At 42.2% G+C, this 25,855-nt stretch overlaps 1 protein-coding gene across 1 annotated transcript in view; it reads left to right on the plus strand.

Annotated features, from left to right (window-relative positions):
• ALG14 (ALG14 UDP-N-acetylglucosaminyltransferase subunit) overlaps positions 1 to 25,512 on the plus strand; it is a 91,414-nt gene extending 65,902 nt beyond the window's left edge. Inside the window, exon 4 of the mRNA XM_008523046.2 lies at positions 23,662 to 25,512. Coding sequence (XP_008521268.1) covers positions 23,662 to 23,892 — 231 coding nt within the window. The 3' untranslated portion in view covers positions 23,893 to 25,512. The remainder of the gene's footprint in view (positions 1 to 23,661) is intronic.
• Positions 25,513 to 25,855: the final 343 nt, after the last annotated feature.

Here is a 25,855-nt window from a genome sequence, read left to right on the forward strand (position 1 = left end):
ATCTAGAATGAGGAGATGAACTGGTACTGTTTCAGCCCCTGGGGACAGCGTGTTGGTAAGAGCCAGTCAGGTTATTGCTGGATTTCAATCTCAAACCAAAATCAGGAGCCTGGATGGAATTATGCTTGGTGGGGCTCAACCTGAGGTTCACTAGACACGCAGGAGTGCAGGGGCTTTCCACACACACACCGGATGCAAGCTTAATGCAGAAATACTAATTCCAGTTTACAGGCCAAGCTCCTGAAAGAGTTGTATACCTGCCAGTCTTGGTTAGATTGACTTGGGACATGGGCAGGGCCCAGTCTGTTAAGAGAAAAATGTCTTCACACAAGAAATGACTGTAGGATGGTGGTAAACAGATGCTGTCAGCAAATAAAAATAATTTTTAGTATTTATTAGCCAGACCCACATTTTCATTTACTCCTCACAACAAAACAAACTAGGGAAAAAAACTGTTTGAGATCAGACCTCTAGTTGCAAGTATTAAAAAATTCAGATTTAACTTGCTTAAACAAAAAAGGAAAATTTTTCAATATTGGCAGTACAGTGATGATTAAGACAGATCCCCCCTGCTTCCTCCCTCATCCTGGTCTCACTGTGTGGAGTCATAACATTTTCCCCTTTTTGGGATATTAGGAAATATAGTTATATATTTCAGCTCTGGAAACCACATTCGGTTCTAGGCATCACACTTTTAAAGGGCCACTGACAACTTGGAGCATGTTCAGAGGAAAATGACCCAGATGGTAAGGGAATATGAAATCAAGTTGTATGAGAAACAGTCAGAGAAGTAGGGAGATTTGGCCTAAAGAAAAGAAGATTAACCAGAAAGTATTACAGACTCCACAGTTTTCAGATTCCCAAAGACACTACATAGGCTAGGGATTCATCCTGCTCTGCCCACTGGAGCCTCCTAGAACAAGGGCTACTGCTGGGGAGATACAGGAAGAACATCAAAGAGAACTCGATAAAAATCAAAGCCATGCCAAAGGAGTGGACATCATTGGAGGCAGAGCCCAAGCCCCACATCTCTGGAGTTATTCTAACAGAGGGCATCAGTCGGCGCCTGCTCACATCCTTCCTCCCTGAGCTTCCCAGCTTCCCCAGGGCCAGGGGCATCTCTTTCCCTTGTTCTACCTTGTGTATACTTTGACCTTGCTGAGGTGCTTCCATGGTTTCCTTTGTGTTTTAGTTCCATTTATGTATCTGTCTGTCTCTCACTAGTGATTCTCAACGCTTTCAACCTAATGTCTTCTTTTTATGGCAAATATTTTGTAACATGCGCTTTCTTATCCTGAAATGAAATTCATAGTTAATGTAACATACCTATGCAGCACGTGATTCCAAAATGCAATGTAATGCCCTAGTTGTAATAAAAAGGAGAAGCAAAAAGAAAGTGATTTATAATCAGATTACATGTCTTACTTGCATTATCTCCAGGCACGACCACACCAGGAGACACAGTCAAGTAGATAGATTTGGGATGTGGCATCTCCATGTTCAGGATGACTACAGTGCAGACAGATGCAGGGGCATGGTGTTGGTACCTCAAACACTGTGAGTGTGTTTGCTGCCTGTGACTTTCTTTTCTTTTTTTTTTTTCCAATTTACCATTTTAACCACTTTTAAGTGTACAGTTCTGTGGCATTAAACACATTCACTTTGTTGTGCAACTGTCAGCACCCTCCATCTCCAGAACTTTTCATCTCCCCCAGCTCCTGATGTAATTTTCATGAATGGTGAACGGTTCTTGGTAAAGGTCCAAACAAAACAAAGTACAGTCTTCCCTTGATTTCCATGGTAGTTCTGTTTGGAAAAATTCAGTATATATATAAAACATGCAAAAACATATTTTGTCTTTCTATGTAAAACAGAATTAGTTTCTAAGCTCAGATAATTATAAACAGATTATCACCATGTGGATGTCCAGTAGAGCATAAAATAGTGCTTTTTTGTATTAAACAGCCCCAAATATTGCAGAACGTCTGTATCCATGGCACCTGTCCACTAAGTGAAAATAGCACCCCTCAGTCACTATAACACGAGAAATGGTCCTGTTAGTTCCCTGATATGTTGCAACCGTTTGGAACCAGACTGTATAGTACATGAACTCTGGGAAGGCAAGACCCAGTTTTGTTCTCGTTTAACTTCCTTGGTACCTGGTACAAAAGGCACTCAGTGTTTGTTGAAGTAGAGAATGCAGTATAGAGTTTGCCCAGATATCCCTCAAGTGTTTGTAACTCAGCTTTTCTAAAACTGACATAAGGTATCGTCTTCCTCTTCTCTGCCCATGCTCCTCCCCAACTTGTCTTACTCCTTCATTCTCAGTCTTTACAGTAGTCTAGAAAGCTAGCAACTACGATTTATCTCCCTCACTGCACACATCCAGTAGGTCCCCAGACCATAAAGCTTCTGCCTTTCCTAACTGTGGCATCCTCTCTTTCCCCTGCTCCAGCCTCCCTTTCTGTCTTCATCCCAGCTATTGGAATAGCCTTGCTTCCCGGCCTCCATGTCCCCCCTTCAAATACACAGTGAACTCTGAACTTTCCACCAATATGCCAAGCCCTCCGAGGTTTGGAAGTGTAGCTCCCTATGCCTAGAGAAATTGTTACCTTTTTCGCCTGGAAAAGCTCCCTCCTCATGCGTCAAGACCCGGCTTAAATGTCTCCTCCTCAGGTCCCAGACTGAGACAATTACTCAATCTGTGTCTCTGTTCACATCCTTGTGGCATTTCTTGCATTAAACTTTATTTGTTCACATGCCTGTGGTCTCTGCCAGAGTGAGAGTTGCTTGAGTTGAAGTTAATTGCTCAGGCTTTGGAATCAGTAGCTAGAGTTTGCATCCCACTTGAGTTAGCAGTCCTGTGGTCTTGGGCAAAGTCCTTAATCTCTTGAAGCCCCAGTTTTCTTATCTGTAAAATGGGTATAATATAATGCTTATAAAGTGTTTAAAACCAAGCTTGAAATATTTATCATTGTCGTTGGCTTTGTATCTGTCCTGCACCTCAGAGAAAGTATAATAGAGAAGGTGCTTACCAGCTATTTTGAAGGATGGAAGGAAGGACTGCTGATATTGTCAAATTCTGAGATTTTATTATTTAGTCACAAAAACACATGTTATGTTTGGCAGTTATACTCAATTTTGTCATGGATAAATTTATCCATGTAAAATATTCCTAAAAGAAAAAAGTGATCTATTTGCCCCTCTAACTTTTTTAGATGCCTTAAAAAGCATTCATTCTGAAATAGTAATGTAAAAACCCTGGGGCTTGTAAAGCCCACACCCACTGTGGAAAATTATGTGCCTAGAAACTCCTGTGTTTTGGATTTTGGCTTGTATCTTCCAAAATGTGAAGGATGGGGAATGTCACCTTTCTCTTATTAGGCTGGAATGGTGATGAGCAGTGAGTAACAAGGTTTGTTGAGCTAAACTCAGTAACTGTCCTGCAGGTGTCTCACCTTCAGTTAAAACTATATATTCTTATTCAGCTTATGGCTCAATTGTTTGTTTGCTTTAAAAAGTCTTTCTTTTCTATGTCTTGAGCGCTGTTTGCAATATAAAACTAAATCCTAAATTTTAAAAACTTCCATAGCTAATACTCTCTAAATGTTTAAAGCCTGGCATTTAATCTCCATGAACTGGAGCGCTCTGATTTCACCGTTTTGCAGCTAGTAAATGTCACTCTGAACATTGTTGCTTTCACTCACACTTAAGCGCTTTCATCTGCAGTGGGTGCAGTGTGTCAGAGAATTCTTTGTGTGCCACTCTAGTGAGGGAAAAAAGACTAAGCCCGGCCTTTAAACAGAGTGAAAAAAACTGCTTGGAAGGCAAAGGCGACCCTGTTTTTATACGGTGTTTGTGAACACACAATCCTGAACTCTACTAGAGACTGAAAAAGCGGCTATAGTCAGAGCAGGGTCCCTGCTGAGCTCACACTGGTTGCCAGCCAAACAGCTCCCTCCTCTTTTTGTGACTACAGGGGGTTGGAGGAGAGACCGGGTAGTAGATGCTGTCATTACTTTAATTTCACTTTTGCATGCTGGGTGGAGGAATCTTGTCATCCTCTGGCTCCCCAGACTATTTCCAACCTGGCTGTTTTATTTCTTAGTCCCTGAAGGCTACTGGCACACAGGTCAGCTCTCACTTCTCATCATCTTGACGTGAAATGGAAAATCAGTTTGTGGCTATTTTCATAGCACCTGATTTACTCCTGTTCTTTTATCTGTCTCCCCTTTATATTCTTTATTTGTTTCCCATCTCTGCAGCCTTTTGTTCTTCTGGGATTTTTGTGTTTGTTCTTCCTCCCCCTGCCTCCTCCCATCCCCCAGCCCCCTAACTCCCTCTTGGGCCTTCACCCTCCTCTTGGTCCCCAGCCCCTTGCCCTGCCCCTTTTGTGCACATCTTGCTTTATGCTTGGCTGCCTGCCTTTCTCCTCCCCTGTCTATAACATGCACTTCTGGTGCCACCTCTGCTATTTCTCGCATCTTCCAGGTACCTCTTCATGTACCCAGAGGGCTCGGTCCGGATTGGCCCATGATATAGCTGACAGCAAGCAGACATGCTGAACTTATCGCTAGTCACTGCTGTCAACAAATAGATTATCAGCTAAGGTCTTAGGCATACATGTCTTTTTAAGGGTGGTTAATGCCTACACCACCCATTGTTTCCCGTTTGTTAGCAGCTGTACTGAAGCATGAATTAAAGCCTGGAAATAGACCATCTACAAGAAGCACTGAAGTGGGATTTTAGAAAACCATAAGCTTTTCTGTCAGACATGGATTCAAATCTCTACTCTGTTTCTTATTAGCTATGTGGCCTTGGACAAATTAGTTCATTCATTTAACAATTATTTATCGACTGCCTATTACGTGCATTGTATTTGGCTTTTAGGGAGCCAGTTAATAGCCCTCTGTCTTTTCCTCTTATGTTCACGATCAAGTGAGAAACAAGACATGGAAATCAAAATATGAGCTTTATAAACTGATAAAAGCCAGATTGGAGGATGTGGCTTATCCATGCAGCCTCCATGGGTTACTAATACTTCTCCCCTAAATTAGACTGCAGGCCCACCTCTCCTCTTCTCTGCTGAACACACAAGCCAGGGTATAGAGGACAGATGCATGTTGAAGACAGACAAGCTGGAAAAAAGAGAGTGGAAAAGCCCATGGGGCCTGGCTGAGCTGAGCATCCTCAGTCTGTTCTCCTAAGCTCACTGAGCAGGCAGCCACTCCTCCTCCCTAGGGAAGGGTCGAGCTCGCAGATGGAGAAGAAGAGGCTGCACTCTTCCCTGCTGGGACCTGGAAGTTCCTTTCCCTCCAGGGAAACAGCAGGGCTGAGTACTCCCCTGTAACTATAAGCATTATGCTTAACCAGTGATTATATAGGAAGCAAAATAAATGTTGTTAGTCTGTCTCCTCACCTATAATATGGGTAACCATACCCCTCTCTTATTGTGGCTGTGGAGACTAAAATGAAATGAGATATATTTACAAATATGAGCACCCGTTAACTGTCATTCTTTGATCAGGACCAGCCTGCAGTAGAATTGGTCATTCAGGGGTCTGATGTATCTTTGTTGCCCTCTCTTTCTTCTGTCTTTCTGAACCCCAATTTGGTGATTTTCCCCCTCCTCTCTCCTATTAAAAAAAGAAAAAGTGGGAATGCTGGTCCTAAAGCTTTCGGTTTCCAGTAAGCACACTGGCCAAATCTTTTCTAATCCTGGCTTATGTGTTACAAAACTATTAATTTGGACAAAGAAAGCATTTGGAACAATTAAGTCTACTTTAGAACTACAAAACTGGTTGTACCTGAAGGGTCACCAAGGTACAATACATGGCTACAAACAGGTATTATTACCTGAAAAACTCATCGTGATTCCTCACATTTATCATTGTTATATTAACTTGAACAATACTCATGAGTTTCCCTATTACCGTAGAAAATAATTCAGGTGTGGCCTGAAACCACAGTGATGAAGAATAACAGTATGCATAGTGAGTTTTAGGAAAGAACTTTTAATTCAGGGTATTTGGACTTTATTTTAAGGGCAGCAGGAAGCCATTGATGATAAATGATACCTCGATCAGATTTGTATTTTAGGAAAAAGTCCTGTAGCAGCACTGTGGAGAGTGAACGGAGGAGGAGGGGGCGAGGCTGGGAGAGCAGGCAGGCGGCTCTGGGTAAACCAGGGAGCAGGGGAGGTGGCCCACACCAGGTAGTGCAGATCACGGGCAGGGCCCAGACGGAAGAGGCTGTAGAAGAAGAACTGGCAGGATTTCAATGAGAAGAGGGAAAGAGAGAAATATATCAGGGAAGTGGACTGTTTCCTGAAGTTAAAATAGTATTTCAGGTGGCAGTGCTACCAGAGGCCCTTCCCCAGCAGGATTAGAGGGTTAACCTGGGGAATCCAGCCTGAGAAAGACAGTTGGAGCCAAAGGAGAGATGGACTCAGCCATTAAGAGCAGCTGGACCAGGCCCCCAGGAGGGAGCTGGAGAGGAAACCCGCTGGCAGGTTAAAGCCTCCGGGTACGGTGCAATACAGAGGTTTGCCTTCCACTGACTGGGAAGAGTGAAAGAGAGAGGAGGAAGAAGGAGTGCAGGAGAAGAAGTCACTCAATGTGTCGGGGACATTTGGGAGCCACATACTTTCAAGAATTCCAGGATGTTATAGACTCTTCTGCCTCATGCTTGATTACGTCTGACCATTCACATAAAGCACATGAAGGCTTATTTCAGTTTTTCCAAAAAACAGATCTAACAGAAGTACTTAATTGGATACCTAGCTAGATGTTTTTTGTCTTGTAGACTATATCTTTCTTTTCTTTGGGTTTTTTACATTCCATTCTTTTTCCTTAAATTGCCTGGGATGGAGGGAATTCAATCCCTTGGCTCTCTCCTTTTAGTCTGTTTTTATAGGATGTAACGAGAACTTTTGGATTTTAAAACAAGGATCTGAAAACAGTGAATAAGAAAAGATCAGTAATACCCTTGCGAGGTGGAAGGGGAAGGAAAGGCGAATGATTTTATGGCTTTAGAACAATCCATGATGTTCTTCTCTCACCTTTTTATATCTACATATTATCTAAAGGTTTTGATTGATTGGACATAGCACTCTGTGGCCCTCATAGCAGAACGTTATTGGGCAGATCATGGTGAATGTACACTTTAAGTTTTATAAGTGATTACATGAAACAGTGACAAAATATTTTCTCTATCTGTTTAAAGACTTAAGCTTTTCCCTCCATTTCATAGCTTTTAAAGACTCAGTATTGGAACGGGGAGTGTTTAACTAATGACAAGTGATAAAAAGTTTTTGTTCATATTTCAGAGGCAATTTACAAACCATTGTTTTTTCTGAGCTATTTGTACCATTAAACCAGCCAGCGCCACTGGAAAGCCAACGAGTCAGCAGTTCCTGCTGGCTCCCCTGCGACTTTGTTGTACACCCGTTTTGTGCAAAGTGCATGGTAGGGGCTGAATGCAATCCCGTGTTTCTAGACTGATGGCATCCTGATGGCTTGCTCATCTTCCCAGGCCCCAGTGCCAAGAAAAATGCCAGGCATCATTGTAATACCGTACACGTGTTAACTCATTCAATCCTTACTGCAACTCTATGAGTTCGTTACCTGCCATTGTTTATCTCTGATTTCCAGATAAGAAAACTGAGGCATAGGGAGAAAATGGACTTGCTCAAAGTCTGCTGGCTACTAAGTGGCAGAGACAGGATTCAAACCCAGATAGCCTGAGACTGCACTATCCTTACACTAATCAATATACTGTGCTCCCCTTCTGCTCAGGACGTAACTATTGAATTCATGAATAAATACAGTCCTACAGATGAGACAACCCAGAGTGATGGGCTAGTGGTAGTTATTAGAATTACAACATAGATTTTAACATACTTGATTATAATTAGCATCAAATATAAAGTTAGCGTCTGTCACATGTGTGATTGCCTTGCTCCACCCTCCAGAATTCCCTTTGCCAACATTTCCCCCAACCAAAGGGAGCTGGTTTTGTTTTTGGCCCCAGCTCTCTGTTTCAGAGACTCAAACCATGGTGGGCTGGCAGGGGAGACTGAATGGAGTGAGACAGCCAGTGGGGGTAGGAGTCATGAACAACAATGAGCAAGTGACATTAAAGGCTGCCCGGCACTTACTCTCCCTGGAAACGCTCTGTCAGACTCAGGAAGTGTGATTTAATCCTGGTTAAGATAATTCCATTTTAGACCCCAGAGTGGACTGTTTCTCTAAAAGAATTTTGTTTCCAATCTTGCCCTGGGAAGCCCTACCAGTAAATAATTTGGTGTATGTTATTTGCCCTGTTAACTGAACTGCGCAAAATAAGGGTTTATTCTTCTGCCATCCCACCTCCTTTTCTCTCAAAAGGCTCTTAAAAGAGGACCTGAGAACCTGCTGCCCCAACAAAAAATGCCTGGACCGTGGCCCAGCAGGGTTTGGGGAGGAGGGAAGACTGTAATTCAGTCAAAGAGCCACTGTTGATCTTGAAAGAACATCAGCCGTACAGATGACACAAGGGTTCTGTTCCCCCTTCAGCTCTAAGGCCCATCTTTTGGTGTTTGTTGTGAGGCAGCCCTAGGCAGAGAGACTAAGAAAAATAGCAGCAGCAAATATGCACAAGGGACTTGCCGAGTTCTAAAAAGTGCTTTGCAAACTTCACCTCACTTAATCCTCACTATAACGCTATGCAGAAAGTACCACTTGAATCCCCGTTTTACAGATGAGCAAAGTGAGACACAGAGAGGTGAAATACTTTGCCCAAGATCACACAGGTAGGAAGTGGTGGAGCCAGGATTCATTCTCCAGCAGTCTGGCTGGGAGTCCATGCTCTAATCGCTGCCCTTTCCCTGGACTGTCAGTACCTCGAATATCCTACCTTATTTACAGTTAGACAGAAACTATTGTTTCAAGAGACAGGGGGCTCCCTATTTGAATTAGAAAACCTGGAGGTTTGGTATTTTCTCCATAGTGGCTAAGAATCTCTTCCTTAACAAAATTTTGGTCATGCAGGATGTTTCCCAGATTACCTGCTGGATTAAAACCTGCCCTTACAATGACTCTGGCAGAGGAGTCACTCTGGTGCTACTGACAGACTGAGCCCCACCATTGAGGCCCTGCTCATCCAGCCCTCCCCTCCCCAAAGACCAGTTGTAATGCCAGCAGCGTGTGGCAGACCATTCCCCATGCTGCAGAGGCACTCCTTTAGCATGGGTGGGATGGGGAACCTGGGCCCTAAGATAACTTTGAGGGACAAAAGATATGCTGCCCTGCCACCTGCCACCTCCTTATTAATGTCCCTGTCTGTCCTTCCACCCCTCAGGTACCTTTTCTGTATGCTGTCCTTTTTCTCAGAATGCTGTCCACTAATCCCTTTTCAAGTATTAACAGATAATTAGGGAGCGAACCTCTAGTCCTTGAGATAGGACTCCTCCCAGGGAGACGTGCTTTCTCAGAGATGACTCTCTAAGTCTAGTAAGCAGAGAGGGGGGCGTCTTGGCTCCTGAGCGCCTCAGTTTCTGGCAGCTTTCTCTGCTATTAGGAGCCTCGGGCTCACTGAAAAGCTCCTCTGGATGAGTTCAGCAGGGCTGCGTGTCTCCAAAGTGGTTTTGAGCAGGACGAGAGAGAAAGTGGCCTTGGATGGATCACCAGTACCCACATCTCCTTCTCCCATGGCTTGCTCCCTTAGCACACAGACCCCTTTTGCAGGAATGAATGTAGATGGAGTACCACGTCCGAAGACTGCCAACCGCTTTCCTGTAGGATAGAGCAGAGGTTTACAAGCTCTAGTTTGCACCCATCACCTGGGAGCTTGTTTAAAGTGCATATTCCTGGGCCCTGGACCAGAGTCTGATTTGGAAAGAATCTACATTTTTGACAAGTGCCCTGGATGAATGTGATGTGGCGGCCTGAGAAACACTAGCATTGAGTCACTTCTCTACTTGCTGGTTTAAAGGGGTCCTCTGAATGGAACTGGGATAGACTCCTTGCTGTTCTGAGTTCCTACCAGTGCTTCTGTTTTCTGAGCCTGTAATAGAGGGGAGTCCTTAGTGAAGCCAAACATACCTAACAAAACTCAGCTAAGCTTGAAGTCCATAAAAACCTTGAAAAAATAGCCTGATTTTGACAAGCAGCGTCATTCTGCTTCTGCAAGTTACTGGTGGAGTCAGGTGCACCATTGCTAGGATTTTGATAAGTGTATGGTGGACAATGAAGGGGAAACAATTTTCAAATTCCTGAATGCACAGAGGGAAGCACATGTTCTTCAGAGAACCTTGACAGCTTCTACAAGGTGTGGAATCCAAGCTTGGCTCCAGAGTCCCGTGTTCTTCCAACACACTAAGATACAAGCACTATAAATGCACTAGCATTTCCATTTGTTGAATTCTGTCTTCTTGCCTCTGTTTCACTGTCTTTGAGTATATATGTCTGTCTTTGACACACACACAACCAGAATCTCATAAAGAAGTGTTTTTATGTATCCTTTTGTCTGAATTAAGGAATCAGGTAATCCTCTAGAAAAATTCATAAAGCTTTTTTTATACTGCAAAAATAATCTGTGTGCAAATTATCTATGAAAAACCACCAACTGGTTTTCAGTTCAGCAAGACAGAAATTTTATACATAGGTACATGTGAAAAAAATTAGGGGGTGATCATGAAGAAAATATCACTTACCTACTTCAGAGAGGGCCTTGACAGAAGTCGGGAGTTATATAATTGCTTTGAATTCAAGCCAGATCTTCCTGTTTAGAAAGGATGCTCCCTTTTCTTTTGAAAATGTTAACTATTTCCCCTATTTTATTTGCTGAAAAGCCTTTCTAATCTATCTTAGTCCAGTGGCATGTTACAGTCTGCCACTGATTTCTCTGTTAAGGCTATAAAATATTAATAACAATTGCCAGAATTTCACCTTTATTTAAACTCCCTGTGTCATATCTGCCCTGGAGCCTACCTTGCCTGCAGCCCTTTTCCAGCTAACAGTGCATCTGGTTGGCAGATGCAGGACAGTGCCAGACCAGGATGGAGGACAAGGGAGCCGCAGCTTGTCTTCCAGAAGCTGAGTTTGAGTCAGAACTAAACCGCTAACTAGTTGTGTGACCTTCCATAGGTTACTTAATTTCTCTGTGCCTTAGTTTCCTTGTCTGAAAAATGAAGGTAACAACATCCCCCTCAGAGGGCTATTGTAGGGTTTAAGTGAGGTAATTATGCAAAATGCCACTTAGGCTCTGTGCCCAGCAAGTAGTAGGTGCCTTGTAAATGTCAAGGTCTTTCGCTTCCTCCTCAGGCTAGGGGGAGAGGATTGAACCAAGTAACTCCCTGAGGCTACATCTGTCTCCAGAAATCTGTGCTTCCTGGAGGGCCACTTGGTATAGAGTGTGGGGAAAACAAAAGGAAAAAATACTGAATTACTAGGATTCAGAGACCTCTGTGAAAACATTTCAGAGGGCTGAAAATACAATGAAAACAAAAAAAGACCAAGAAGGCAGGAAATCGTCACCTTGACCATTTGGTCCAGAGAACAGGAAAAGTAAAAGATTCAATTTCCTCAACTGAAAGTAGAAGCAGCCAGAAAGGTTAGGAAAACAATATTTGGTTTGCCTGACAATGATCATTAATGATGATGCAAAGCAGGCGTGACTTAACCATTTAGACAAAAAAACAAATTGTTTTAATTTTATCTGTGTATTTATTTTTTATGATGGAACATCAGGGCAGGGAAATTAAACACCAACACAGTGTGGGCACTGACCCCTCTCAGCTCTTTCTTACTCTGCACTTCCACTTGGAGGAGTGCCATCAACAAGCATGGAATGCCCAAGCTGTGTGGAGCTTTAGGTCTGTAGGATCTTCCTAACAGACACTGAAACTACAGTTGGGTGGCCGTGAGTTGTAGAAGGGCTATCAGAGCCTCATGTCTGTGTGTCTCTGCCACCTATTTAGCTACCATCCCTATAGCTCAGCCCAAATCCAACAAATCAGGATGGTCACAAGAAGTTTGGGAACTCTAATTTCCCATACAAGGGCAAGTAGCCAACTCGTTTTGAAATGAACAAGGTGGGGCTTATTCATCATGTCATCAGGCTTGTTTATCGTGTTACGGCCATCGACTTTTGAGGCTATTTGGCCACAGGCTGAGAAGTACACTACAGAGGCCCTGCAGATCCAGAGCAGGGAAGCTCAAGAATCCTTCAGTCATCTACCCTCTGGAAACCCAGACCATACTGCTCTGGTAATCAGGCTCCTTCTGTCCCTTTTTTCCATAAGTGTTGCTTGGAGTGGATCAGGCAGGGCGAAATGTGACTGGATGATAAAGAAACCAAAATGGGTGGTTGGTTCTTCTTCCGATGTATTTTCTGAAGGGTAGAATAGATCATGCCAGGTCAGTGCCATGTCTGAGACAGAGTGAAGAACAAGCCTTGTGCCACACAGTGCTCTTCAAGTTTGAAAAATGCCACAAGGATACTACTTTACTTTTGGATGAATTATAATAATAACTGATGTTTATTGAGTTTTTACCATGGGCCAAGGACTATGTTAAATGCTTTACGTGTAGTATCTTATTTAATCTCCACAGCAACACTATGAAGTAGATACTGTTTTCCCCATGTTTATTTCTGGTTGGATTACCACTCCCTACTCCTAACATTCTGTACCTTACCCCTACAGACTCCCAAGGAGGAGAATACATTAGAACTAATTATCCACCTCCTGGAAGGACCGTCAGGACCATTCTCATTTTGTCCTATCTGTTTTTCTTTGCATTACTCACCATGAGAAGTTCAAATCCCTGAGAAGGAGTTTCACCTGGCTGTAACAGCTCTGTTAAATTATAATCTGTCTCAAGATCCCACCCCTCCCCAGCCCCCCAAACCCTTACAATGGCCCTCAGTAACTTATAGTCAGTCCACAAACTCTACATCTTGTTTTTCCTGCTTCTTGTGTTAGTTGATGGCTGATTTACCCAGAATGCCATGCCGCTTCATCAGATATTGGTCACAAGTCACCTCCTCCCAGATCTGCTTTGACCTCTGTATCTCCCTTGACCTCTGTATCTCCCTGTTCCCTTATCCAGCTTTATAGTATATATTTAAATGTGTATCTGTTAGTTTCTGTCTACCCACTGGAATATAAACTTTGTGAGGGCAGAGAATTTTGTTCACTAATACATTTCTAATCCCCAGAACAGTACCTGGCATATTGTCTTTGCTCAATAAATATTTCTTTTTCTTTTTTTTTTTAAGACTGGCACCTGGGCTAACAACTGTTGCCAATGTTTTTTTTTTCTGCTTTATCTCCCCAAACCCCCCCTGTACACAGTTGTATATCTTAGTTGCAGGTCCTTCTAGTTGTGGGATGTGGGACGATGCCTCAACATGGCCTGATGAGCGGTGCTATGTCCCCGCCCAGGATCCGAACCCTGGGCCGCCGCAGCGGAGCACGCGAACTTAACCACTCGGCCACGGAGCCGGCCCCAATAAATATTTCTTGAATGAATGAATCCATAATTGAGGGAACTGAGACATGGAATGGGTAAGCAGTTTGTCCCTGGTCACATTGCTGTTAAGCATCCAACTCAGGTCTGTGTGATTGCAAAGCCCTGGCCCGTAAGCACCATGTTGTTCAGCCTCTTCATGGATTATGTGAAGGCAGCATGAGCAAGAATACTCTGACTGAACTGGAGTGGTCTGTGTCGTGGTATCAGTAGAGGGAACTTATCAATTGGACAAGATCCTACAGGACAAAGTTTACTGTTCTTTATTTGATTACACTGGGAACAGTTTTTTTGAAGTAGCACCAAGCAAAATGCAAGTAACTGATATTTGAGCAGCCAGCAATAAACTCATTGTGCTTACAACATGAGTGCATTAGCCTAGATAAAAATAACTTGCTTACCTTTTTGATATGGTTTAAGAGAAAATGAAAGCTGTGCCTGGGTAAAGAGAAGTAGGGAAGTAGCTAGATGGACTGTGGCAAGTTCGTTCAGTGAGGCAACTAATGCCTCTGTAGAACCATGGACTGGAAGTAGTGAAATAGCTGGAAAAGTAGACCTCAAAATGCTATATAGACAATGAAGACAACTCTGAAAACTCCGTGTGTGTTTGCAGTAGAATTGTAAGAGACCTTGAGGTTCCTAAGTAGTTGGTGATTCTGATATTTAGGATTTGTTTGCCTATTTCGTGTTGGTCTTGATATCTAGATGTTTCTGTTTAACTGTTACTTCTCAAATGATTAAATATGCATCAAAAAAAAGAAATACAGTGTATTATAATCTGAGCCAAGCAAATACGTCATCCCATCTGCTACGCATCCTTTTCCTTCCTGCTGTCCACCTCGGCTGATCGCTGACGTTCAGCACTGCCTTTCCTCAGGCTTCCCCCCAGCCTTCTGGTCCTCTGAGTATAGCCTCTATGTGTTACAGACCACCTGCCCTCCAACTGCATTTTCTTCCTGACCCTGCTAATTACTCTCAGATGCTTCTCTATCCAGTTTTCTGAAGCTTTCATCCCACTGCGCTTGCTACTCCTCCTCTCTCGGATGAGGCCTTTTGTGTGTCCTTTCCATAGGCTGGAGCACTCACCTGGGCTCTTCTTGCTGCATAGTCCTCATCCGTGTTGCACTCTGTCTGCTTCCTGTGCTCACAGTCCAGTGCTCTTAGCTCTGCCTGAGGAAATCCTATGACTGTTCTGACATGATCCATTCCTTCTCTAACTGCATTTGCTGCTCTCAAAGTCTGTCTTCTTCCAATCAGGGTTCTTGGTAACAAACCAAAGAAATATACTCTGGCTGATTGAAACAGAAAAAGGATTTAGTGAAAGGCTATATTGAGAGCTCTCAGATTTACCTGGAAAGCTACTGAAATAGGATTCAAAAACACAGAGGCATGAGGTGGGAGCTGAGCAGCAGATTCCATGGCCACAGAGCTGGTTTGGGGGGGACACTGCTGCCACCACTGCTAGACAGTGAACGCTGCAGCTGGCAGCACTGGTACTGGACACTAGACTCTGCCAATGGCACCTTTGCCACCAAAACAGATTCTCCTCCAGCCTTGCTTCTCTGCACCACCAGCTCCTGGCCAGATCTAAGCAGAAACATCTGGCCATGTCACTGGCCCATCCACCGGCTGCAAAGGGGGCCTGGAAAGGAATACCTCACTTGTGCTGTGAGAGATGGGCTCTGCCTGCTGCCACAACTTATACAGTGGGAAATCACTCAAACAGATTCCAAACAGGCACAAGAAAACAAAACAAAAGACCACATGGCCCATCCCTGATTCATGACAGTTGTTTTACTAAACTCTCCCCAACTTCCTTAAGTCCTTGAAGCTGTTTCTTCTAACCTCTCACTCAGCAAGAACTCTGGAACATAGTTCAATGCGAAATTAAAACCTTAGGGGTCACAGATTTATATACGAAGATGTTCATAGCGGCTGATTTAGAATGATTTAGAATAGTGAGAGAAAAAAAGGACCCTAAATTTCCAACAATAAGGGAATAGTTAGATGAATTATAAGTTATCCATAGGATTAAATATATTTAGTCTTTAAAAATCATGGATTTTTAAAAGCTTTTTACAACACACAAAAATATAACTGAAAAGAACTTAACAATATTTATATATATAAGCTCTCACAGTTATGTGTGTGCATATATGAACATATTTTATAGTAAAATATAAATGTGCATCTAAAGACATAACGTTGGAGTAGAATACACCAAAATGTTAACAGATTGATGAGATTGGAAGAATTACTTTCCTTTTTATACTTTTCTGTAGTTTTCACATTGAGTTAAGAAGTTACTACTATTTAAAAGAAAATCCATTGAGGGCGAACTTTCTGTACCACCCTTTTTATTCTTTGTCATATTGTCAGACAGTAGTTTTTTCCAAACCAAGCTCAAACTAAATACTCTGAATTCTTACTCTTTTCTCCTGGTGTTGAAGGAACTCACCCTTTTCTATGTAGTCAGGTCCTCCCTCAGTACCAGTTCGTTCCCACTGATCTTTGTGTTCACAGATCATTCGTTCCGTTCTGTAAACCTTCTCCCCAGCCCTGCTTAGCTCACCCAGCTCCTACCTGAGCTCCCCTCCCACATGCTCACTCTCCCCTGCCCTGTATTTTAGCCCAAAGATGTACTGAAATAGCCGTCTCTGAGGTTTCCATTAGTCTTTGCCAAATCTGAAGATCTCTTCTCTGTCACTGTCTTTTGCAGCTTTGCTGGCTGCAGGAAACATTATTATTTCATCATCTTGACACACTTTTGGGCATAAGTTGGCAGGTGACCTTGGGGTTTTCTTATTTCTCTAAATAAGAAGGTGCATTCCTAACCACCTTACCTGATTTGCTTCCTATTAAGCCTTTCAATCAAGCTCTTCTTCCCGTGCCTCCTGACTGTTCCTCCACCTCGGTGTTTGCGCCCTTCCTCATCTTCCCGTGTACCTGTCTACATAGTGGAGCCAATAGCCTGTAAACCATGAAGTGTTGATTCTGACAGAACCTGTGACCTCCACAGAGACTGCCTGCCTGAGCCAGCTGAGCTCTGACGGCAGGCTCCGGTTCTCCAGCTTCACCCGTGGCCCTGGAAGCTCGGTGGACCTTGCCTGCAGCCGTGTTGCTGCAGTTCGTGAGCTCTCTCCAGCCTCTACCTCCACTAGCAAGGCGTTGTCTGAAAGTCTAGTTTTCAGGCCAGTGCCTCGGAGTGGGACTCTGCTTCTCTGTCTGATCTCTTTGGATCGCAGCCCTAAGTGGACTCTCCATCTAGCTTTCACTCTCACTTTCACATGCTCTCTCTTGGGTCACCCTCAACGTCCTGGTTTCTGACCTTCAAACCAGCCCAGACCGCAGACATCTTAGCCCATATTCTGTGTATGGGGTTCCCACTAGGCTAGGGGGTGAGTTCAGACTACCCAAGTTCAATATGTCTTTTCATACATGCCAGTGTTGTGTTTCAGCCAACAGGACTTGACTTGTAGTGACCTAAATCTACAGAACAATAACCCTCTTTTAACTATTCTTGATCCTTGATCTGGGTCATCTACCCTCATGACTTCATATTTATATTATCCTTGACCTCTTTCTGTTTACTAGACCCATAGCTTATATTATCTTTAGAACATCTTTTGGATTTTCTGCTCTCAGAGAAGTTTACCTATTAATTTGTTAATTCATCCAGTAGGCACGTATTACACACCTACCAGTTGGCACTGCAGATGATCAGAGGCTAGTCAGGGAGTTAGACAAAATAAAATACTTTGTCAGTTAGGATACTTTTAATTGGTAGTGACAGAAGTCCTGATTCAAACTAGCTTAGCAAAAGTGGAATGTATTCCCTCACATACCTGGCAAGTCTAGGGGTAGGTCTGGTTTCCTTCAGGCACAGCTGGATTCATGGATCTTAAATGCTACCTTTGGGACCTGGCCTGTCTTCATCTCTCAGCTCTGCTCTGTTCTGCTTTGTGATGGCTTCATTCTTAAGCTCTCGACGTGGTGAGGTGATAGATGTTAACAGTGCCAGGCGCACACTCTCCTAGGTTCCAGTGCAGCAGAAAAGGCACCGCTCTCTCAGCAGCCCCAACAGATGTACTACCATGGCTCATGTTTCCTCACTGGATTATTTGCTTTTCCCGGAACAAGTGACTTTTGCCAAGGGAATTTGATGCTCTGACTGGTCAGAATGGAGTCATTTGTCCTCTCCTGATAGTTGGGTGTGGAGTCAACTCTACTCAAGCACTTAAGTTGAGAACGAGGGGTATAATGGTTCTCCTGAGGAAAAGGCAAATGGATGTGGGATAGTGAAAAATAAAAAAATTAAAAAGCTGTCAGTCACAGCCATTATGTTTATCATAAGTATGTATGATAGAGTTTGAAACAAGGGTGAGTCTGGCAAAGGGAGTGTTTGACTCCATATATGATGGACAAAGAAGGATTCCCTCCTCCCTTACCCCCTCACTGCTTCCCTTCCTTCCTTCATCCTCTTAGCAAAATTTCGTGAGTGCCTATTTTGTTCCGAGTGCAGAGTATAGATTTTCCTAGAAGTTGACCCTGCCCATAAGGAGCTTACTAAGTACGCCTAGACATACATCAGAGATATTACAGGTTCCTTTCCAGACCACCACAATAGAGCAAATGTCTCAATAAAGTGAGTCACATGAATTTTTTGGTTTCCCAATGCATATAAAAGTTATGTTTACACTATACTGTAGTCTGTTAAGTGTGCAATAGCATTATGTCTAAAAAAAACAATGTACATACCTTAATTTAAAGATACTTTCTTGCTAAAAACTGCTAACCATCATCTGAGCCTTCAGCGAGTCTTAATCTTTTTGCTGGTGGCAGGTCTTGCCTCAGTGTTGATAGCTGCTGACTGAGCAGGGTGGTGGTGGCCGAAGGTTGAGATGGCTGCGGCAATTTCTTAAAATAAGACAACAATGAAGTTTGCCACGTGGATAGACGCTTCCTTTCACAAACGATTTCTCTGTAGCATGCAGTGCTGTGTGATAGCATTTTGCCCACAGTAGAACTTCTTTCAAAATTGGAGTCAATCCTCTCAAACCCTGCTGCTGCTTTATCAACTCAGTTTGTCATATTCTAAATCCTTTGTTGTCATTGGAACAGTCTTCACAGCATCTTCACCAGGAGTAGTTTCCATCTCAAGAAACCACTTTCTTTGCTCATCCATTTAGAAGCAGTTCCCCAAGTTGAGGTTCTGTTAGGAGATTGCGGCAGTGCAGTCACATCTTCAGGCTCCACTTATAATTCTAGTTCTCTTGCTGTTTCCACCACATCTGCGTTACTTCCTCCACTGAAGTCTTCAGCCTTTCAAAGTCATCCATAAAGGTTGGAATCAACTTCTTCCAAACTCCTGTTAATGTTGATATTTTGACTTCTACCCATGAATCCCGAATGTTCTTAATGGCATCTAGAATGGTGAATTCTTTTCAGAGAATTTCCAATTTACTTTGCCCAGATCCATCAGAAGTATCACTATGTATGGCAGGTACAGCATTACAAAATGTATTTCTTAAATAATAAGACTTGAAAGTCAGAATTACTCCTTGATCCATGTGCTACAGAATGAATGTTGTGTTAGCAGACATGAAAACATTTATCTCATTGTACATCTCCATCAGAGCTCTTGGGTGACGAAATATTTTGAAAAGAATCCTTTTTTCTGAGAAGTACATCTCAACAGTGGGCTTAAGATATTCAGTAAACTATGTTGTAAACAGGTGTGCTATTGTCCAAGCTTTGTTGTTCCATTTATAGAGCACAGACAGAGTAGATTTAGCATATTTTTAATGGCTCTAGGATTTTCAGAATAAGGAATGAGTGCTGACTTCAACTTAAAGTCACCAACTGCATTAGCCCCTAACAAGAGAGTCAGCCTATCCTTTGAAGCATTGAAACCAGGCATTGACTTCTCCTCTCTAGCTATGAAGGTCCTCGATGGCATCATCTTCCAATATAAGGCTGTTTCATCTACATTGCAAATTTGTTGTTTAGTGTAGCCCCCTTCGTTAATTATCTTAACTAGATCTTCTGGATAACCTGCTGTAGCTTCTGCATCAGCGCTTGCTGCTTCACCTTGCACTTTTGTGTTCTGGAGACAGCTTCTTTGCTTAAACCACATGAACCAACCTCTGCTGGCTTCAGATTTGCTCCCACAGCCTCTTCACCTGTCTCAGCCTTAGAGAATTGAAGAAAGTTTGGGCCTTCCCTAGATTAGACTTTGGCTTAAGGGAATGTTGTGGCTGGTTTGATCTTCTATCCAGACCACTAAAACTTTCTCCATATCAACAATAAGGCTGTTTCGCTTTCTTATCATTCATATGTTCACTTGAGTAGCACTTTTAATTTCCTTCAAGAACTTTTCCTTTGCATTCACAGCTTGGCTAACTGTTTGGTGCAAGAGGCCTAGCTTTTGTCCTCTTGCGGCTTTCAATATGCCTTCCTCACTACGCTTAATCATCTCTAGCTTTTGATTTAAAGTGAGAGACATGCAACTCTTCCTTTCGTTTGAGCATTGAGAGACCATTGTAGGGTTATTAATTGGCCTAATTCAGTATTATTGTATCTCAGGGAATGAGGGGGCCTTAGGAGAGAGGGAAAAATGGGGGCATGGCTGGTCGGTGGAGCAATCAGAACACATACAACATTTATCAATTAAGCTCACCATCTTATATGGGCAGAGATCATGGTGCCCCAAAACAATTACAATAGTAACATCAAAGTAACAAATATAATAATAGTGGAAAAGTTTGAAATATTGGAAGAATTACCAAAATGTGACTCAGAGACACGCAGTAAGCACATGCTGTTGGAAAAATGGCGCCAATAGTCTGCTTGAAGTGGGTTGGTACAAACCTTCAATTTGTAAAAAATCCAGTATCTGTGAAGCACAATAAAGCAAAGCACAATAAAATGAGATATGCTGGCAGTGAAGAAGAGAGACAGTAAGAGCTATGGCCCCGCATTTGTTGAGAATTTATATTTTAAGAAATAGAAACATGAAGAGTATTTCTGTGTTTTTTATAAAATTAAAAAGACAGCGCCAACCATTACATTGTTTAACATTTTCTTTACCCAGGCTGTAAAGTAAATTATTTTTTGTTCAGTGCTTGGAATAAATTTCTCTGGTATGCTTCACTAAATAATGAAAATGCCATAATCCACAATTTTTAAATTTTTTGCCTAGGCTGTCATAAAATGCAGAGTTAAAACCTGTGCTTAATTAAAAGTAGCTTTCCTTAGCCTAAGTTTTCCTTGAGATTAGTTTGCTTTTTTTCTTTTAATACTTTTGTTTATGGTTTTGTGGTTTATTGTTGCTGGGACTTTGTAGTAAGGTACCTCAAAATGTAGGGGTACAACAGAGATAAGCAAACAAAATACCTTTAATTTCCACTTTGACCTTAACAGTCTCTGCCTCTGGTCTACGGCAGGTTGTTAACGCATCTCCCAGCCACGCTCAGTCATTTCTCCTCCTGGATACAGACATCTCTATCAGTGTATTCACAGCTTGTGTGTAGAAGGCCAAGCAGATATTGAAGTGAACACGGGTGGACATGTACGTTTTTTTAAAAAAACAACAAATGTGAAAATATTTTTGTGAATTCAAGATCCAACCAGCAATCTTTATATTGTTTTTTAGCTGTAGGTTTTCTTTTGTTTTGTACTATGGAAAAAAAGATTGAGAAAAGCAACACAAATAACCCAAGGATTAGGGAATACATTAATACAGTGGCTCTCAACTGTAGACATTTGGCAGTGCCTGAAGACATTCTTGATTGTCTTGACTACTGGAATCTTGTGGGTAGACGCCAGGGATGCTGTTAAACATCCTACAATGCACAGGACAGGCCCCCACAATGAAAAATCATCCAGTCCAAGATGTCAATAATGCCACTGTTGAGAAACCTCACATTAATAGGATTTTTAGAATTCTAAACCCTGAAAGGATTCAGAACAATCTTGTAATTTAGGCTTAAGACAAAACTAGAGGCAAATTAGAGTCATAGAATTACAGAATCCTGGAGCTGACTGGGAAAGTCATTGAGTCCAGGCTCCCTGTTTCCTACATACGGTGACTGAGTCACCTAGGAAGAAGTGACCTGAAGCAATAGAACTCCTCCACCTCCGAAACATGGGACCAAGCAACTCACCCAATCTCTCTGTGCCTCAGTTTCCGATTCTGCAGAAAGGGATAATGAAACTTGCCTCACATGATTACTGGGAGAATTAATTAAAATAATACATGTGAAATGTTTAGGACAATATCTGGCCACAGTGAGTTGTTAATAAATGGTGGTGGTGAGGGCTGGAGTGGTGATCATCATTACTGTTGCTGTCCAGGGTCACAGAGCTAGTTTGCATCTTGTTTAACCCTGTCCCCCTGACTCTCAGTCCCATTTTCTTTCTATTACCCTGCCTTGAGGGTCTATGAAGAAAGGTTATAGGGGCAACTCAATGGGGATTAGAGAAGACTGGTCTGGAGAGCAGCTTAGTAGCTGGTAACTCAAGAAGAAGTCTGAACAAAAGCTCTCCATGAAAGACAGATGGGGTTTAAACTGTAGATAGGAGCTTTAAGAAAGACATAAGAAAGATTGCTTCCCACCTGAAACAGGCTGCCCTCTGTCTTCCCAAAGCTCTGTGCATGGTGTTCCAGGTGGTCACGCCTCCAGGAAGGGTGGAGCCGAGATCAGATGACTTTGATCAAACCCTTACAGCCCTGACAGGATGTCTGTCTGTCTGTCGAGAGTCCCTGAAATGCCCGGATGATTAAACAGTGTATCTGGGGACCCTTTCAACTCTGAGATTCTCTGATGTCTAATAAGTTTTGTGGACCTTGTGCTGGAAAGATCATGTGACATTGTAGATAATGCCCAATAGGCATTTGTAGACAACCACAAATCTTGTTTTATGATTTGGGGAGTAAAAATGCTTTGTTAGGCTTTACTAATTCCATCAACATGAGCATATGATTAAGATGCTGTGTAAAACACTTTTTCCCTCTGAAAATAATAATAAGTTAATCTTACCAACAGTTCTGTGAAATGAGTTTCCTCTCATTTTCTTAGGAGACTTATAAAAATTGTTTGCAGTTGCTCTGAGTTGAATTTTTATTTCTGTTGTTGAGTTTACCAGCTAAATTGTTCTTTGTGGGGACTTTTTATTGAGATGTAATTGACATATGACATTGTGTGAGTTTGAGGCGTGCAACATGTTTGTATATTGCAACATGATTACTGCAGTAGTGTTAACTAACACGTTTATCATATCACATAATTATTTCTTTTTTGTTTTGAGAACAGTGAATATCTAGTCTCTTAGCAACTTTAAAGTTTATGATACAGTATTGTTGACTATTGGATCTCCAGAACGTATCTACTTTTTGTACCCTTAAGTTTGTACCCTTAAACAACATCTTCCCAATTCTTCCACCCCAACCAACTAAACTGTTTTTAACCAGTGGTTTTCTATGAAAATTAGCAGAATTCCAAAGCGTTAAAACTCTCCAGATTACAAGCATGGGTTAAATTCACTTGAGGGAAAATCTCGTTCATTTAGTAGTCTTCGCTCAAATATCCCATTTGTTGAATTGAACTCCTAAAAGGATTCTACATGCCACAGAAATATTCTAAATTAGTCATTTAAAGACATTTTCTCCTGTATCTTACATGTTGGTGCTCCAACTATTACAAAGATTATTTTTAAAAACCAACAAGAACAAGTTGGTACGTGAGAAAACAATGAATCACAGCTGATTTTATCTGTTTTCTATATATTTGTATGACATTCGAGATCCACAAAGCATTCAGGGAAAGGCAACACGCACCCATCCAGTGGGTGCTGACCACCAGGCACTGTGCTGGACACCTCCCGCAGCACAGGGCCAGCCACACAGGCACAGAGAAGTTAAGTGATTTCCCCCAAGTCACACACTTGGTGAGCAGGAGAGCCAACAGCGCAGCCCCGCCTGGCTGCACAGTGCACAGGTTTGCTCCATATGAGATCTTGGCAAGGAATATTTCAAGACTTAGAATAATAACAAAAACCCTTCTACAGTTTGACTGCTTTTAATTTAAAATGCCTCATTTAGATTAGTATTCTGTACTTTGATTTGACCTTCAACTTTTTTTTTTTTAAGGTGTTGTGTAACGGACCGGGAACATGTGTTCCTATCTGTATATCTGCCCTTCTCCTTGGGATACTAGGAATAAAGAAAGTGATCATTGTCTACGTTGAAAGCATCTGCCGAGTAGAAGATTTATCCCTGTCGGGAAAGATCCTGTTTCACCTCTCCGATTACTTCATTGTTCAGTGGCCGACTCTTAAGGAGAAATATCCCAAATCTGTGTACCTCGGGCGAATTGTTTGACAAATGACAACTTACTGCTTTAGAATTTTGCAGTCAACAATATTTATGTTTCAGGGAAAGAAAACTACATGTTTATTGTGAAGGCTTCTGAAAGTTCTGAGAATTAGTGGTGGTCAGGAGTGAAAAATGTGTAAATAACCCAGTGAAGAAAATGAGGGCACTCTTAGAAAACAAACATTAATACACCATTAGGCCTCTGTGCACCAAATTTCTTTTCTATATAAAAATATCTGGGCCAGCTTTGGTGGCCTAGTGGTTAAGTTCAGCACACACTGTTTCAGTGGCCCAGGTTCGATTCCCAGGCACAGATCTACACTGCTCTGTTAGCGTCCATGCTGTGCTGGTTGTCCACATACTAAAAAATAGAGGAAGATTGGCATGGGTGTTAGCTCAGGGCGAATCTTCATCAGCAAAAAAAAAAGAAAAAGTAAAATCTATCACTATCTGCAAGTTATCTTCTGACTTGTTTTACTAATATTTTTTTCTAGAACTAAATCTAGAATTTCTATGATTAGTAACATTTCCTGTTCTGCAGCTTTTTTTTTTTTTTTTACAGTATTCTGCATTATAAAAAGAAAAGAAAAAGAAAGGAATTTCTTCGTTTTTGTTCAGATACAATAGGCTCTATTTCCTGTATGGAAGCAGCGAAGTCCCTAGTGAACCGGTTCTCTCAGTGTCAAGGAAGCAGTTGTGTTAAACTGGCTTCACAACAATTTGTACTCCACAGGCTTCTAGAACCTTGAGCCTAAACCAGTGTCTTTTTTTGTTCTTTGGTTTTGCTTTGTGAGTTGTTGCCCTCAATCCAGAATATCTTTTTAAAAATGTCTTGTTTAATTGTTAAAATAAATTAAAAGGTGACTCCTGTCAGAGTAATAAAACCATAATTCTGTTTATCAGAAATCCAAACTCTCCAAACATCAAAAAAATGTTTTAGTAAATTCACAACATCATGGCTGTAGTCATCTCTGGCATTTTGAGATGTTTAGGCTCAGTCAGGTATCTGTTTAATAAACATTTATATAGTGCTTGCTGTATGCCAGGTATTCTTCTAAGCCCTTTTCAAATATTAATTCATTTAATTCTGATGATAGCACAGTGAGGTAGGCACTGTTATTAACCCCATTTTACAGATGACTTGTCCAAGATCCCATGACTAGTAAGTGGCAAAGCCAGGATTCAAGCCCAGGCAGCCTGTCTTGAGAGCAAAGCCAGTTTCATGGGCATGTGGCCTGTGCAGTCACATGGGGATCCACACTTAGGAGGCCCCTGCATTGGTTTAATACTCTGCTGTCACCCTCTTGAATTTCTTAATATATTTTGAACAAGGGACCCACGTTTTATTTTGCACTGAACCCCACAAATTATTTACCTGGTCCTGCTTGAGAAGCTGTGCTCTGAATGATGCCATGTCAGCTGCAACGGAAGTAGCTCACCCAGTGTGGGGCCTGGCCCAGGGGACTCCTCGGTTAATGGGAATTCAGTCCCCTCCCTGGAAGCTCTGCTCCCTTAACAAGGCAACAGACAAGGAGAAGACCTCTTGTAGTAGTTGAGTTTTTAATGTTTTCCTCTTAAATCTTTTTTGTAAGTTTGATTTAAATCTAATAAAGAAATGGTAAGAAACTGGTGAAGAGATTGTCTTTTAGTGAAAAGAGGCATGATTACCCGAGGCGGTGTGAAATTAAGAAGCTGAGGCTGATTCAGCCTTTCTTGTTCTTTTAGAGCCTCTCCTTCTCTGAATAAAGTAAAGAAGGGACATCTGTTGTCAGGACATTTTCCTAGGTTTTTGGCTGGAGAAATGCACAGCAGAAGACTCTCAGAACAGTAAAAGCACTTTGACGTCTGGAGCCAGCGGCCATGGGGCAGCCATGCGGTAGTTCATCGTATTTTGACCTTAGATCTCAGATCTCAGGTTCTGGCTGTGTTTCCACTGACGTAAAGGGCTGCAAGATCATCTCAGGAGCTG

The sequence above is a fragment of the Equus przewalskii genome, chromosome 24 (genome assembly GCF_037783145.1).
Source record: "Equus przewalskii isolate Varuska chromosome 24, EquPr2, whole genome shotgun sequence".
Taxonomy (NCBI): Eukaryota; Metazoa; Chordata; class Mammalia; order Perissodactyla; family Equidae; genus Equus; species Equus przewalskii.